This window comes from Mastomys coucha, unplaced genomic scaffold (genome assembly GCF_008632895.1).
Source record: "Mastomys coucha isolate ucsf_1 unplaced genomic scaffold, UCSF_Mcou_1 pScaffold22, whole genome shotgun sequence".
NCBI classification, from domain to species: domain Eukaryota; kingdom Metazoa; phylum Chordata; class Mammalia; order Rodentia; family Muridae; genus Mastomys; species Mastomys coucha.
In genome coordinates this window covers 74059438-74076854 of record NW_022196905.1, presented here as the reverse complement: position 1 = coordinate 74076854, position 17417 = coordinate 74059438, and the positions used below count along the sequence as shown (strand labels likewise).

The 17417-nt window shown below is 36.0% G+C and overlaps 1 protein-coding gene across 25 annotated transcripts in view; it reads right to left on the bottom strand.

Moving 5' to 3' along the window:
- Nucleotides 1–17417, bottom strand: part of Adgrl3 (adhesion G protein-coupled receptor L3) — a 485843-nt gene that overhangs the window by 330359 nt on the left and 138067 nt on the right. For all 25 annotated transcript variants that reach the window (XM_031342882.1, XM_031342858.1, XM_031342860.1 and 22 more), the window contains one exon: nt 9404–9513. In XM_031342882.1, the coding sequence (XP_031198742.1) occupies nt 9404–9513 (110 nt within the window). The remainder of the gene's footprint in view (nt 1–9403; nt 9514–17417) is intronic.

Below are 17417 nucleotides of genomic sequence, written 5' to 3'. Positions count from 1 at the left end.
GAATATTCCCCCAAGGACAATCTCTGGGAGGAGGCTCAGGGCAGAACTCAAAGTCCATTGATAGGCTCAAGCTAAAAAAAGAAAGAAAAAAAAAAGAAAGACTAGTTTGTGATATTATACCATAGTAAAAGAATTCTTGATGCTTGGGGCTACCCAAATTGTGGAGATGGCTTGGCAGCATTATGAAATTCCTAGTGACAGAGTGGGGTGGCCCTGACTCACTGAAGACTGAAAATAGACTGATTTCAGCTAGCACATTAACCTGACAGTTCCCATATGTGAAACTTTGTGCTAGGCAATGCATTTTACATGTATTCCATTAGGTTTGACAGACATACTATAATCCTTATTTATAAGGATTCTATTGTATAGCCAGTACACCAACATTTTATGTAGCTTCTCTATTTTGGCTGAGCTAATCAACCCCTCTACCCTAAATGGAGTAATTTGGTCTCAAGAACTAAAGCAACTTGATTCTTTTGATAGTAATCCTCTCGGCCCTATGGACTCTCAGTAATGGTTGCTCTCAGTACTGTTTATCAGTCCCCTACTGACTCAAACTCACCAACCATTGATTACCTGCAGCAATGGCCAACTGAGAGCCAAAAAGAAACCTTTCAAAATTTTCCTTGCTGCGCCTCTGTCTCTCTGTCTCTCTCTGTCTCTCTCTGTCTCTCTCTGTCTCTCTCTGTCTCTCTCTGTCTCTGTCTCTCTGTCTCTGTCTCTCTGTCTCTGTCTCTGTCTCTGTCTCTCTCTCTCTTTCTCTCTCTCTGTCTCTCTTTTATATTTAGCCCAGCCTGTAAGTGGACAGTGGCCTGTGATTCTGGTAGCAGAGACCCTGCATTTTTTCCTTCTGAATGAAAGCCTGAACTGTCTTTAAGTCACTCACTCTTTTTTCTGTTTAGTCCTCCCATCAGCTTCACATCTAGTGGTAGTACACCAATCTCACTAGAACTCAGCTGGCATCTCCTGACTCCAGCGTGCAAAATCAACTTCATTGGACTCCGCAGAACCGCGAAGTTATCTTCTCCTGTGCACGGGAGAGCCTAGTAAGGTGCAGTCAGGAAAAATATGAGAGGAATCTAAAATTATAAATATGCATTTGCCATAGATACTTACTTAAAAGTAGCCCTCTCACTTATTTTTCTGTTCTGCATTGCTTTGTGTTCTAGCTAAAGTGGGAAAGCAATCAGCTTAGTGGAGAGCAAATACATTCATAATGTGTGCTATGAAGAACTGAATCATGTTGAATTTCCTTCCCAGTCTTTGACTCTAAATTGATATTATTATGTAGAAGATGACAGAATGACGGCTAGATTATGGGTTCTTCTTGGAAGCAAAAGGCCAGCCGTGTTCACATTATTGGCAACATTTGGACTTTAGACAATGTTTCAAAATAACAAAGTCTTAAATGTTAAAGAAACTAAATTAAATTAAGACACATACAGCAGAATCAGAGTATAGATTTAGTTCAAATATTTAAATAGTTACTGTCAGGAGTTTCTGTCTGCTTGAAGATGGAGAAATAATCGAATAGAAACTCACTATGTTTATTTACTCATTAACCTAACTCATAGTTCACAGCCAACTGATTCTACCTGCTTGCTATCTTTGTGCCTTATATGTGATACAGTGTAGCTGGTTTTACTATAAATTAACATGCATCCTTTTTGCTGCATTTATTATTATTATAACCTTATAATAATAATGAATAAGAATGAATTAAAATGACATATCTATAAGAACATGTAGACTCATTTCAGTCATTGAATTGAAGTCATTTCATAAAGACACACACACACACACACACACACATACTCACAATCACACTCATAGTCAGTCATTGTTAACTCTAGCAAATGATTTTCACTTTGTCTATCTCTGGTTTCATCTTCCTTTATATTTCATACTGGTCCTATATTTTATATCTACCATATAGAGTCACTCCATTAGTCTAACTTTTTACAGTCTTCCTCCAAAAAAGGGTTACCTGAAGAGACCTATGCCGGCCCAGCAGAGCATCAGCCCCTTCACAGCAGAATACTAAATACTTAGTCTGCCAAGATAGCTCAGCAGGCAAATACAAAGCCTGATGACCTGGGTTTAAGCTCTGGGATCCATAGGTAGAAAGAGAATATACTGTTTTCAAAGGGTGTCCTCTGACTTTCATTCGTGAGCAGCAGCATGCATGAACACACACACGCATATACATAATAATTAAGGAAATATTTTAATAAGAATTTTTTTGTGCTTAATTCCTTTGCTGAACTAGTAACTTTTTTTTTTCTGGACATTGACTTCATGTGAATAAACTCAAAAGACAAAATCTTTTCTTCTTTCATTTCTTCTTGTTACCTACTCGAGCTTTTTGCGAAGGCAAATATGTCATTTTGTTTTCTAAGTTAAACATTCCCAGTTTTTACCTGAGTATCTGCTATGTGGTGAGTATTCAGGAAAGGAAAGGTGGTAAAAATGGGACATCTCTCAAGCAAATACTAGAATCTGCTTATGTTCAATTTCCATGCACAACCAAAGCAAGCAGACAGAGTTAAGAAAGGCATCTTCAGATGACGGCATAAAAGAGAGGATTCCCACAGGTAGCTCCTATTTTTAAACAAGGTCTATATAGACACTTTATAATCTTGACATGTAAAGTTTAATTATAATCATTGACTCACACTCAAAATCTTTATAGATTATTATGTATAAAAAATTGATAAAGAAAAATTCTTTGTGAGGAAAAAACAAACAAGCAATAACAAATCGCTACTGCTAGTGAGAAAAGTATAGAAGGAAAGAAAGCGGAAATTTTCTTAATCAATCTTTTTTAGTGAAATTAGTATTTACATGATCCTTATTTTTATTAAAAATATTTTAGTTAAATTAATAACATCTAAATGGCAGACAAGGGTTTCTTGTGTTTATTCTTCTTGTGGTGGACAATAACAGTTGTTGAGGAACCATTTGACCTGATTTCCTTCTAAATCTCTCAATGCATGTTTATTGAATATCTACTAGGGATTAAGGTATTGGGAACTAAAATAGCTTTTAATATTTCTTAACTTTCAAAAATTGACAGCATTGGCTAGTTTCAGGACACCAAGTTAAAAAATATGCAACCACTTATTAACATACTAAAAACTAAAGTATGTATACATGAAAATATGAATCAATTTGAACATTACTTGCAAAAGTAATTACATAAAAGTATTCTATTACTTTATAAAAAATTGGATTTGAATACTAAAAGTATAATGCCTTTTTCTTACTGTTAAAGAGACAAAACTAAAAATTATATATTTATTTTAAATATTAATTTTCAGTAATGCTCCTATTCATGTCTTTTCATAAAGATAATACCCACATCCCTATAAGGATGGCTAGTGTGAATCGTAGGAGAGTCTTAAGTGCTATAGATTGCTTTAATCAAACACTGTTGTATAGGAGTTCTCCAAATTATGTGTATCTTTCTTTAATTTCTTAGCAAAATCACCAGGAGAGACTGCACAAATATGCAATGTGTGCTTTCCAATTCTAAAAGAAAGAAACAAAGAGCTGGGGAGAAAAGCGAGATTGTGAGGGGAGACAGGCACTTCTGGTGGTTAATGTGCATGAAATTGTATGCCTCCGAAGAAACTCCATTTGTCAGCAGGATACAAAGGAAAGATTCTCTCCTCTGAATACTTGGAGTGGGAGGTTCATTGTTTCATTGTTTTTTTTCCTTACACAAGTGGTTCCTGTAGCTGGGCTAAATGAAGGCAGCTCTACTTGAAGATGCCACAATCCCAACCTCAATTCAGGTCAGAAGGGGTGGGAGCTGGATAGGAAGGGAAAGAGGGGATCAAAATGAATGTTGGTAAGTGGCCAGGTTTAACCCTCTCAGTGTTTGGGTCATTTCCTCGGAAAAAAATGCCTGTTAAGGAGGAAGATTAGACCTTAAAAGAAAACAGAGATTCTATAAAAGCCACACTAGAACTAATGTGTGACAAGAACAGAAACATGTATTGATTCACCTGGCCCAAATTTCATTAGAAACAGAATACCTGTGAACACAGACAAGGAAAGACAGAATGAGTTAAGATGACTTAGGAAAGGTTAAATATAGCGCAGAGGGTGTGAAAAACAGACTACAAAGCACCCAAAGAGATGAACTTTCCAGGTTTCTGCAGTCAGTCTTTTCTTTTTCTTCTTTTCTTTGCTTTTCTCTTTTGTTTTCTTTTTTCTTTCTTTCTCCCCCACCCCAATGGCATCTTCAAAAGCTAGTGATATTATACAGTTAATTAGGTTAATGTTTTAGGTGAAATTTATTGTTCAACTATAGCTATTTGTTGAGCCCTAGAATTCTGTTACAAATATTATAATTTGAGTGAGGAATGGAGTTCAGTGGTGAAGCATGGATCATGGTCAGGAAATTAGACTTGATTATCAGTTTTGTAAGCATTTCCTGGTCAGTTTACTTCCCTCAATGCAATAGACATAGCTGAATTTTAATCTACATTACCTCTAATGTGTTTTCTTATTAATAATATTTCTTATATGTTTCTGTTAACTCTGAAATTTATCTTACTATAAAAATCAATTTTGCAGGCTACAGGGCTACAAAAAGTTGGTTCAATTGTTGCTCTTGTAGAAGCTCTGATGCTCGTTCCCATATCAGTTGGCTTACAACTGCATGTCACCTCAGCTTCTATGCACCTAAAACATTCTGGCCTCCACAGGCACACCCACAAATCTGAGATACACACAGAGAAATACACACATAGACATAAATAAAATAAATAGTTTGGACCAGTAAAATAACTCAGCGCATATGATTGCCTGCTGCCATGCTTGATGACCTAAGTTTAACCTCCAGGATCTACACGGTAGAAGACAAAAACAGACTCCTACCAATTATCCTTTGATCTCCATACATGCAATGCTGTGTGCATATGGGTAGACACAACACACACACACATAAACACAAACACACAAAAATAAATAAATGTTTATAAATGTCAGTATTTGCTTGTGAATAGCACACAGGGTTTCCTGGTTGGTTTTGCTCTTTTTGACACAAGATACAGAGACCTCATTTGACAAAATGTCTCCCTCTGATTTTGTGTAGGCAAGTATGTAGGCACTTTCTTGACTGATGATTGACAAGGGAGGATCTAGACCACCATGAACAATTATACAATTTGGGTGTTATAAGAAAGCAAGCCAAGCCAGTCTTAGAGTATCAGTCAGCTAGTAGTGTTTCTCCCTGGCTTCTCCCTTAGTTCCTGCCTCCAGGTTCGTGCCCTGAGTTCTTGTCCTGACTTCCCTTCATGATGACCTGTAAGCTGCAAAAAGAAATGAATTCTTTCCTCTATAAGCTGCTTGTAGCCATGATGTTCATCACAACAATGGGAAACTAAATAATACATCATTAATGTGCCCAATGTAAGAAAATTATCAATAATATTTCTTCTTTCTATCAACGATTAAGAAGAAAACTTTATAGCTTCAAAATTTGCTGTGTTTGTTACAACAATGATGACAGATACATCATGAGAAATGCATCATTATTTAATCAGTGCTTGTGTGAATGTCACTGAGTAAGCTTACAAAAACTTAGATAGTAGAACCTATGATGCCCTGTATGCTCTAGAGTCTGTATCTTGGACTACATACATGTATCATGTACTAAGTAAGGTTGGAAGATGTGGCAAAAAGGCATTTGGGAATCTGAGCACATCTAGTCACATAAAAGGTACAGCAAATGTACTGAGCATGGGGATCTTTGTAGTCGCATTGTAAGCAATACAAGACCATCGTTCTATCTGCAACCTTGTCATGCATGGAATTCCATGACATAGAGCAATGTAGAGTTTATGTTATAGAGCTTGTGGTCTTTGAGAATATGTGTGTGTGTGTGTGTGTGTGTGTGGGTATGTGTTTGTGTGTGTGCTTTTGAGTGTGTGCATGAGTGTGCTACATTGGCACTCATGGATTTGACTGTATATGTACATGGGATATGAGTAGACATTTATGTGTATGTGTGTATATGTCATTCCTCAGGTGCTGTCCTCTTTTGACAGGTTCTTTCCCTCGAAACTTACTTTGATGTCAACGCTTTCTGACTCAAGAGTCCCAGGGATTTGCTTATCTCCATCTGCCTGGCCAGCACTGGGTTGTAAATGAGAGCAGACTGACCTCAGGTCCTTAGGCTTAGCATTGTACAGAAGGAGCTATACTCACAGCCTACAGCCTATGCTCCTAAGTTTAAAATGGAAGTAAAAATAGCCATTTGATTAGCAAATAGGCTATGATCTTATGTGGATTGTTTGTTTAACCGTTAAATAGAATTTCAAGTGTAATGTTTAAACCATAAATCTTAAGTTACTCTAACATGAAATCTTGGCAGGTTTCAAAGTTTTCACTAATATAAACGAAAACCAATTTCTTAATTCACTCTAGAAAGGGCCATTCTAAGGTACAGGTAGCACTTATATGAGACACGAACTAGTTTATATTTTACAGTTGTATATTGTATTTGGAAATACAAGCTTGAAGTGATTTCATTACTCTTTAATAAATAAATATTTAATTTATTTAATAAATAAAATAAATAAAGCTAACAGGAATGCAAACTCTTTAATAAATAGCTAGGAGATTATGAAGACCGGATTGGATCTGTGCAACACTTGGGCTTACCACATGCTTGACCTAACTGAGTAGGAAGATAAAAAGAAGATGAAATAAAGTAAAATATCTTGTAAAAATATCAACAAAAAAAATCTCTAAGGCCAAATATTACAGCTCCTTCTGAGTGGGTATTGGAGTCAGATGTCTTAGCTCTGACTTTTCTAGTTAGACTACACACAGGGCATGTATCTAACATGCTGAGCATAAGGTTTCTCTGCAAGTGAAATGATGATGTTCATAATTCCTTGGGAGACTTGTGAGAGTGAATATATGTTAACCTTTAACCCCTGGGATGAATGGCATGTGGTGGTATCAATAAATCTTAGTGATGCTAAGCAAGTGACTCCCGTATCCAAAAAAGCATGCATTTCATGCTTAAGAAAGAGCTGAGTATTGATCTAAATCAGTACTTAGTGGATCATAGAAGGTCTATGGGGGGAAAGCTACAACATCTTAATGCTTGCATGGACTCAAAAATTAGTGACTTTTAAAGTAATCAGATTGTATCAGGAATCCGTGATTCATCGTCCTGTTAAACCTTGCCAACAAGTTTTGATGTTTTCAAATTCTCTTGAGTGAGGGCTTCATGTATCTCAGGCTGGCCTGGAACTTGCTATATATACTTAAGGAACACCTCGAATTTTTGTATCCCCTGGATTCCACCTCCTTGTGTTTGTGTTACAGATGCGGGTCCCCATGCATGTTATGGTATTCCAGGGATCAAACCCATGGCTTTTTGCATTCTCAGCAAGTACTCCCTCAACCCAGCAGCATCTTAGACCCAGTTTATGCCTTCTCTGGGTAATTTCCTTTCTAAAATCATATGCAGTTTGTGAAATGCATCCCTTTAAAACAAGTATATTGAAGAGAATTTAAACATAATCCAGATATACACAGCAAATTCATATAATATAGAATCGCTAGTGGATATGTCTAACTTTGTAATTCCTCATTAGGAAAAACAACCTGATAAATAACATACTAGATATATTTTTAAAGCAGACAAAAAAGGCTATGATTATCAGAAACCTCCCAATATGACATTAAAGAATCACATTTTCCATCTTTACCCACCGATGAGAGAAAAGACATGGTTTTAAACGCACAGCTTTTTAAAACTGTGTGAGCAATGTCTTATCTATATGGACGTGATTTCTGCAGAGGACTTTCCAGAATGAATCTGGAAGAGGCTTTTAGGGTTGTTTCACATCCTCAGAGAAAGCTGATGAAATACAGGAGAGCAATGAGACAGCTGTGAGCTGTTTCATTCCTTAACAAATTATAAAAAAAGTACAATCTGACATTTTATCTCTGCTTTCGTGTTTCAAAGTATGAAATTTAGAATATTAATGTAGGCTTTACAGAACTATTTCAGAAATGAAATCTTGCCTATTGTGTATTTTTTCATAAAATGTCTCTTTAACTCTGCATTCTACACACTTTACCAAGATCTTATTATGCAAGCAACGTAGAACTGTCTCAGTTCAAAGATGGTTTATGCATTTCATTCCCTAAAATATCACTGGTCAACCAAAAATGGTCTCTAGAAATTTTATACTTTTCACAAAGGCCCCTGTGGAGATGATAATATATGAAACCCAACTAGAGTTCAATTAAACCTATATACTTAAATGTATTTTTCCAGAACAAAGAATATTAAGTGCATGAAATGCATTGAATTCACACTACCTAGTAATGCTACGACTCAAAATAAAATTTTACCCTGCTTCAATATTATTTTCAAATTATAATTCCTTTCTTGTTGGCCAAAGTTCTCTCTATTTTTGAAGTGTGCGCACTTCCAGCTCATGAGTAATGAGCTGTTTCTTGAAATAAGTATGGGTGAGCAAGCTCAGAGCTGTCTCTTGGCACAGCAAACCTGCTGATCCCCAGATATTTTTCTCCTTCTGAGACATCAAAGGAAGTTGGATCCTGGGATTTGTTTATGATCCCAGGTGTTCTCTCTCTCACTAGCATGAGCTGAATATCTAACAGGAGACTACAGGATTTCCTGTGTGATTTTTCACAATAAAATCCCATGAATAATTAACTAGTAAGATAACTGAAAAAAAAAATCTTTTGTGATGATGAATCTTCCTTTGGGATAAAAAAAAGTCAGAAAATGCTTCATTTTAGATTATTTCATTCTTCATTATTCCTGAAGAAAAAGAAAATCACATTACTGCTCTATGCCATGGCTGATCTAAAGGCTGCAGCCGCACTCCTTGGGACTGTATAACACACTCTGAGGTGTTCCTTAATTCATGGTCTCCTTTCACTCTCCAGTTTGTACCCTGTGAATGGACATACATGTTGATTTTTCAAAGGTTGACAGTACATAAAACCTAGATATAACTGCTTTAATCAGACTTAAAAAAATCAATTTTGAAGGATCTAAGAGTATAAAATTTACATTTATATTCAATTTCTACTTGCTCAGTCTTGAAGAGATTCAGTGTGGACATCCTACCTACTCTTTGCTTTTTTTTTTAGGCATTGCATGTTCTTGCATTTAAAACATTGTTACCACAGACATTTATGTACCTTATCATCAAAATTATGCATTATTGAAATTAGATGCCGCAGGGACAAGCAATGAAGGAAGGGTCTGGACCTGTAAATGTTACATCCTTTGTCTTCTTTATATGTATGTGATATTTTTATGTCATCATAGAGAATACATGCAAATTAAAGAGTAATATATCTTAAAAGAAAAGTATAGGAATATACATACTATAAGGGACACATTCATACTGCACTTCAAGGTATTTATATGTTCCCGGACATGGGTCTGGAAATACATCAGGACCTGCCACCACTGCACACTGGGTTCTGTTATTGCATCTGAAATCAAAAGAAAGAAATAGTAAATTTATGCAAGCTTAAATCATCATGAATACCAACACTGACGTTATTTTGCCTTCTGGTTACATACAACTAAAGGAGGTTTGCTGACTTAGGACTTCAGACTTATTAAAGGAGGATCTGAAGTGTGCTTTAAAAAATAAAACACAGACATCTAGCTGGGTGTTTTCCTCATAATAAGTTATATCTGCTTGAATAGGGCATAATTTTGAAGGAGTACTTAAGGATTACTGAAGCAATACAATGTCATCCCTAGGACACTGGCAATGTGAATACTTGGCAGGATTATTTAAAGAGGAAATACCTCTCACTTCAAAAATGATACTTAACAGAATATAACTAAATATATTCTTAGACAGTTGTAAAATAAATTTAATGAATGTGATAAAATCCGCTTTAGATGAGTGAAAATTTACCTTTAAAGCCTTTATCCATGCTTAAAAATTCAGTAAAAACTTAATATTTAAGGGTGAATGAGATGGCTCAGCTGCTTAAGTTGTGTGATGTCAATCAAGCCCAATGAATTGACTTTAATCCCCAACACTTATGAGGTAGAAGGTGAAAATCAATTCCATTGCACCTTGGAATGTGTACCAATACACATGTGACCACATATATCCACACAAATAAATTTAAAACTGTCTTAACCTTATCACTTAAATAGAGAAATATGTTTATTCTGCATAGTTGATATTAACTGCATAAGAAACACACTTTTAAAGATCTATCCGTGTTTTGACATTCCATCTAATAATGACACCAACCTCACAGATTACATGCCATTTGTCAGTATTATGTAATTCAATAGAGGATTTTACATTTTTGAAGATAATGAAAACATATTACTTATAACAGACATACCCTCTTGGGCACTTGCATAGTATTAGATTAAACCAATGTGGGCTGATGTATCCTTAAGGAAAAAATACATATAACTAAACTCAATCACTTCTGAAAAAGAATGATTTTTCATTAGCTCATAGTGGCCTCTGTACACAGTACACAGTAAACTATGGTTAATGCTTTCCCAAACACATAATATTGTCATGGTATGTATCTAGAGGGCCAGGAGAATGAATAGAAAAAAGTAACAGTAAACCACCAAACACAAAAGTCCTAAAACTGAAGTTTTAACAAATATATCAATAAGGTTTGTTATTTTATTATATCACAGGGTTGGTGAGCCTATTACAAAAACATAGTGGGTATAGTTATAGTTGTTGTTTCTGTCAGTGTTATTGACATTACCACGAGTCAGTAGTTTTGGGACAGGATTGAATTCAGGTCAATAGGCATGTGTGAAAGAAACTATTGATGTAAGCAGTGTGACATCAAGCAACATAGACATTCTCTGGTTTGAGAACAGAAACAGCAGAAAATATTGTCATGTAAATATTGTCATCCATAAAACCTCAATCTCAGGGTAAATCATAGGGGTCTCACACTTAGACAAAGACTTTAGGCAACTAGGAAAAGCAGAGAACAGAAGTATTCTTCCACACACTTAGCAGACCAACTGCTTATCTAGTACCAACATGAATGCCAGCTCTGACATCATATATACACAACCAATACTAAACAGACTCAGCAGGTTGCATTCGTATACATGTTTTTTGTGAGTATGTATGTGACAATCACAACTAAACAGAAAAGATTATGAATCTGAGAGAGAGCAGAAAGTGTACATGGGAGACTTTGGAGAGAAGAAAGAGATACAATTACCTATTAAGGAAAAAATAATGAAGCACAAATGTATATTTAAAAGCAAATACATAAAAACAAAATGATGTAATGCTGAACACTAAAAAACAAACAAAAAAGCAAAAAATAAATTAAAAAAAAAAAAACCCTTCCAAGTACATGACAAGTCCTTTCTTACACGAAAACTACTCTCCTTTACATATTCTAGGATAAATCTAAGATTTTTGGTTAAAAGCCTTACTTCTAGTAATCTAAACTTTAAAATGTTCACATATATCCTATATTGTGTTACTTTTAGTTGATCTCATTGTGCCAGCTTATCATCTAATGAAAATGCATACAGTTAAGATATATATTGTGGCTGTCTGGGCTGGCCAGTGCCCTGAGCAGACCTTGGGCCAAACTCCTCAGCCAGTCCCACAACACCCAGAGCTCCACTCCCAGGGGCTCTAACACACCTAGGATCAGAGGTGAGGAGGATATAACATCTGTCCCAACACTGGGAGTAACTGGGACCAGCAGAACCCAGGCACACAACAACTCCGCCAGCCCAGTGGCTCTGGTTACTTCCAGTCTGTCTGGGCTGGTGCCCTGAGCAGACATTGGGCGCAAGCTCTGCAGTCAGTCCCACAATACCCAGAGGAAGCTCCATTCCCAAGTGCTCTAACAAGCCTAGGATCACAGGATCACAGAGACACAGGTAAACAGCTAGAAGCACTTCAAGAGGAAACAGAAAAATCCCTTAAAGAACTACAGGAAAACACAATCAAACAAGTGAAGGAAATGAACAAAACCATCCGGAACCTAAAAATGGAAAGAGAAACAATAAAAAAATCAGAAAGAGAGACAACCCTGGAGATACAAAACCTAGAAAAGAAATCAGGAGTCAATCAAACATCACCAACAGAATACAAGAGATAGAAGAGAAAATCTCGGGGGCAGAAGACACCATAGAAAACATTGACACAACAGTCAAAGAAAATGAAAAAAGCAAAGAGCTCCTAACCCCAAACATCCAGGAAATCCAGGACACAATGAGAAGGCTAAACCTAAGGATAATAGGTATAGAAGAGAGTGAAGACTCCCAATGTAATGGGCCAGTAAATATCTTCAACTAAATTATAGAAGAAACTTCCCTAACCTAAAGAAAGAGATGCCTATGAACATACAAGAAGCCTACAGAACTCCAAATAGACTGGACAAGAAAAGAAATTCCTCCCATCACATAATAATTAAAACACCAAAGGCACTAAACAAAGAAAGAATTTTAAAAAGCAGTAAGGGAAAAAAGTCAAGTAATATATAAAGGCAGGCCTATTAGAATTACACCAGACTTTTCACCAGAGACTATGAAAGCTAGAAGATCCTGGGCAGATGTCATACAGACCCTATGAGAACACAAATGCCAGCCCAGGCTACTATACCCAGCAAAACTTTCTATTACCATAGATGGAGAAAACAAGATATTCCATGACAAAACAAAATTTACACAATATCTTTCCACAAATCCAGCCCTACAAAGGATAATAGATGGAAAACATCAACATAAGGAGCGAAACTACATCCTAGAAGAAGCAAGAAAATAATCTTTCAATAAACTCACACAAACCCAATTCCACTTCTTACAACAAAAATAACAGGAAGTAATAATTACTTTTTCTTAATATGAAAATTAATATTACCAACATATCCTAATTGATTGAAATCCAAAAATATGAGGAATTAGAAATTTGTTGATTGTCACCCAATGGTCTCTCTAATTTGGTAATTGGAGAAACCGGTCCAATATTGGACAATCTATATACACTTTCAGCTTGTTTGTACATGACAGTGTCTTGCTGTGTATAACATAATGGTCTTGAAATCTTGTTTCACCTATCTCAGCCTCTCTATTAGTAGTATTGTTTATTTCATGTTTTCATACTATACTATGGTTTTCAGAACAGCTTATATATTTCAAAAGTATTTATATACCCAAAAGAAACATAGACAATTAACTTGGGAGGTGGCTTGTAAGAGAACAACAAAGAGTGAGATTGAATGCTTTGCTTGATGTTTTTAACTCTTGTATCAAGTTTGAAGAAGAGGACTTTATAAGTTACTCTTTCTCTGAGATGAATGCTTTTCCAAATTATCACAGCTAATGAACTAAATTCTTATCCTCACCTAATGTCTGTGCCCCCCTCCAAGCAGAACCATTGTTCATTGAAACAGTTGGCGAATAACTTCATGGACAGACCATCTTAATACACACACCATTTCTTAAATGAATGTAACCTGTTCTCTGTGGGCTGAGAATAAAGTCACTCACTCAAGTCAAATAGCTTTGACCATAGCAGGAAGTCTGTATCCAAAAATCGTGGCTACAATTCATTCCTTGGTGAAGCAGAACTGTCAACTCTCAGCTTAGCTATGATGGGGGTAAAATCCTTTGGTGATCTGAGGGTCATTGCAGTACAGCCTTATTACAATGAAATCCAATGTCTAAAAATTGTTCTTAGTTTGGGCTTGTACCACAGTAAGAGCCAGATTTTAAGTTCTAATAAATACAAACCAACCAAACAAAAAGACTTTATATATTTATGTTCATTTAAGAAAATACTAGTAGTGATGTATTATTTTAAAATATACAGTTAATATGTTTGGAGTGATTTAAAATTTATATGGAGAAAATTATATGTATTTTCAGTATTGCTGTAGACAAATATCTACATAAGACTGTTAGATTGATTGTTGTCTTATATCAAACAACTATTATAATACTCATTTTTATTGTTATAATATTTTATAAATTTTAAAAATATGACAAAAAAGGTATTGTAGGTGTTGAAGGGGGGTCTCTGGGAGGACTTGGGGTACAAAAGGGAAACAAGAATGTGATTTAATTCTATTTACTTAAAATGTTTTTAAATGTTAACAAATTCAGATAAATTGAAAAAAAAAAAGACATATTTTGACCTTTGAATGTATCCACAAAGCATACTAAGCTTACTGATATATGATCTCTAACGGAGTTGTATTCTCCTTTGTCTGAAGAAAGGGTGTTCTGCTCTCAGTGCAAACCTCAGAATACCTTAACTAAGACCACCATTCTGCAAACTTGGTCTCCAGCATTCTGGCATCCTGTATTTCTAAAGTTGTACATCCTTTGGTGAGGATCTGTCTTTTTCGACCGCACCTCAGACATAGGCAACCTCCATTCTCGCAGTTTCTGTAAGATTCATGAGCTTATAGCCCTGGAATTGGGCTTTAAAATGAACAAACCCACGCACATTATTTAGAAACCAATTGCCATCCTTTTACAGTGTATGAAGTGCAATGGTGACATCTAAGCCATAATCTTTCCATCTTTGAAATCTATAACAGTGGCTGGCTAGAATTAAGAATGTTTTCAATTAAAGATAAATGGAATTGAATTTGCATCACTTTATTACATCTACATATGGAACCATTTGGAAGCTGAATCTCCTTTACTTGCATGTAGAGTGGGCCAAACAAATTGAAATGTCTACTTGAATTCATTATCTGCAAGTGCGGTGAACAGTGATACTGCTTTTCCCTAAATGTGAAGGGGCAAGCATTCACAGAACCAACTATATTACATAGAATGTTAACATATATTCCTTATAATCCTCCTGAATTACATAGTATGCTAATTATTTCACATAACACTCCTACAATATATAATGTTTCTATACTATATTGTATGTTAATATATTCAGAAAATCTGGACTAAATGGTAAGTGAATACATATTAAATACTTAGATTTTTCTTAAGCGAGTGGTATATCCCCTTTCCTGAGTGTTATTTACGAAAGACAGTAACAACTGGATCTATGTTCTGGTATGCCTTGTGCTAGCTTATTGTTTTGTTCTTAAATCGGATGCAATCTTCATGGTACTTCGTGAGACTGATGAAAGCATACCTTCATTCTCTGAGCTCCAGAAATGTTCTCTAGAGCAAGCTTGGTCTAAGAGGAAGGGCTTTGTAGAGTCATTTACTCTGGAAAAATATTTTAGTGTTTCCAAACTTACATTTATTAACAAGTAACCAAATAGAGGCAGAATGATACCCTGAGAATAACATAAAACATTTAATTTTTATTGTGTGTGAAATTATGAATTATGAAAACCTGCAAAAATAATTTCATGGTGCATAAGGGAAATTTTCTTCAGCTTTTACATACTGATGTTTAATAAAGAGCTAAAACCAGATTAAATAGCAAAAGACTCAAATGCACATATACACTCGAATGTTATTAAAAATAATTGGAGGAGAATGGAGGGATGGTTCAGAAGCCAAGAGCACTTGCTTCTTCTCTCCATGTGATGTGGGGTTGGCTTCCAGCACCTACACTGGGTGGCTCCCAAGAGCCTGGAACTCTACCTACAAGATCTGATGCTCCTGGACTCCTTAGGCACTGGCATTTATATGCGCATATCCTCTGCCTCCCCACATATACATATTTAAGATTATGAAAAAAATGACTCAAACATAATTCAAAAGTAAATATAGAGGCTTCTTTATTTTTGTTTATGTCGAGTGCTGTTTTCAGCTTTGATCAGAGACGCATAGTTTTTCAGTGAAAAGGTATGACTGTGGAAACTCATGGCTGCTCAGTAAGTGTGGTGAATAAGAGACAACTGAACACTAACTCCAAACAAGAACACATGTATCACCTCATTTAAGTCTCAGGAAATATAGTAAAAGAAGAAACAGAAATATCAAAGGGCAGAATGACCGAGAGAAGGGCTGTGAATCTCTGTCTTCCGGATATGACAAGGTAATAATGAACTCACGGGTCTTTCACTCATCTGTATTGCATTTGCACAAGACTGAGCCTCTCAGTCAGTCATGGGTAAGAGAGAGGCTCAGAGGACCCTAGTCCTCTATGGTGACCCATTGGCCATTGCTTTAATCACTTTCAGTTGTACAGCCACTGGAGAGCTTACTGTGCCCCAAGTGATAATTTTACACCTTTGCTCTTATGGTCATGTACGGTACATTGCATACCCCAGGTTATCCAAGATGATAATATACAATGTTAAAATAAAATCCTCTGTTATGCTTCATTTTACTGAGAAGAAAATTTTAATCATAGGCTACTCAGCAGACCACCTTCCTAAGAAGAGTGGCCCAATGAGGTTATGACTAGGTCCTGTCAACATATCCATTGGTAAAATAATCACACTTGGGAACAACATCCACGCACTGATTGCACACCATGCTGGGGCCACGGGGGTAACTGTTCGTTCGAAGATCTTATAGCTTACAAGACACTGACCACTGGAGGGTCTGGTTGCCAGGGAGAAGGTGATAGGGATGCATAATGGGTTTGTCGCAGGGAACACAACTATACTCTCAAGTTCCTTCTTCCAATAAAGAGCACCTGCTCTCATTATTTAATGTTCACTGGAAATCATACTTAATTTTTTAAAAGAATGATATTCCTCTGATCTACTTCATATGCGACACAAGTTAGTTCTTCAAATTTTTTTCTAGAATTGATGCCATGGTACTTTTTTATAAATCAAATTTTTCTGTAGGATTTCTCCATAGCTTTAGAAATATATATATATATATTTTGCACCTAAAGACACACATATATTTATTTCAAGTATTGATTTCATTTCTATATAAAATGTATAGGTGCTAGTCACTTACGGTATCTGGTATAATGTCAATATGTTCAGACATCCTTGTCCTCTGGGTCTCAGAATATTTCCACCTCTCTTCCACAATGTTCCCTTATCCTTAGGTTGAGAGGTTGTGTTATATATATATCGAGTCACTCTGGGAAAACTCAGTCGGTTGTTCTCTGCATTTTGGACAGTTGTAGGTTTCTGAAATGTTCTCTTTCTTTTACAAACATTAGCCACTTTGACAAGGAGTGAGAACTACTCTTATTTACAGGAACTAGGACTAGCATGGCTTAGGAAAGTGGCAGTACTAGGTTCTCCTCTAGACTCCAGAGTTTTACCGGGTACATTTAGTTGGCTAGGTTCACGGCACCAGTAATACATTTCCTCGTATTAAACAGGCTGAAAGTCTAATTAAACCACTGTTGGTTGCTCCTAAGACATAGACATCTCCACAGTGCCTTTGGGAATATGCTGCCATGCTGGTAATTGGTGCGGTTTGTAAGCATTACAGTTAGGGAGCACTACTGATTCCGTTTTTT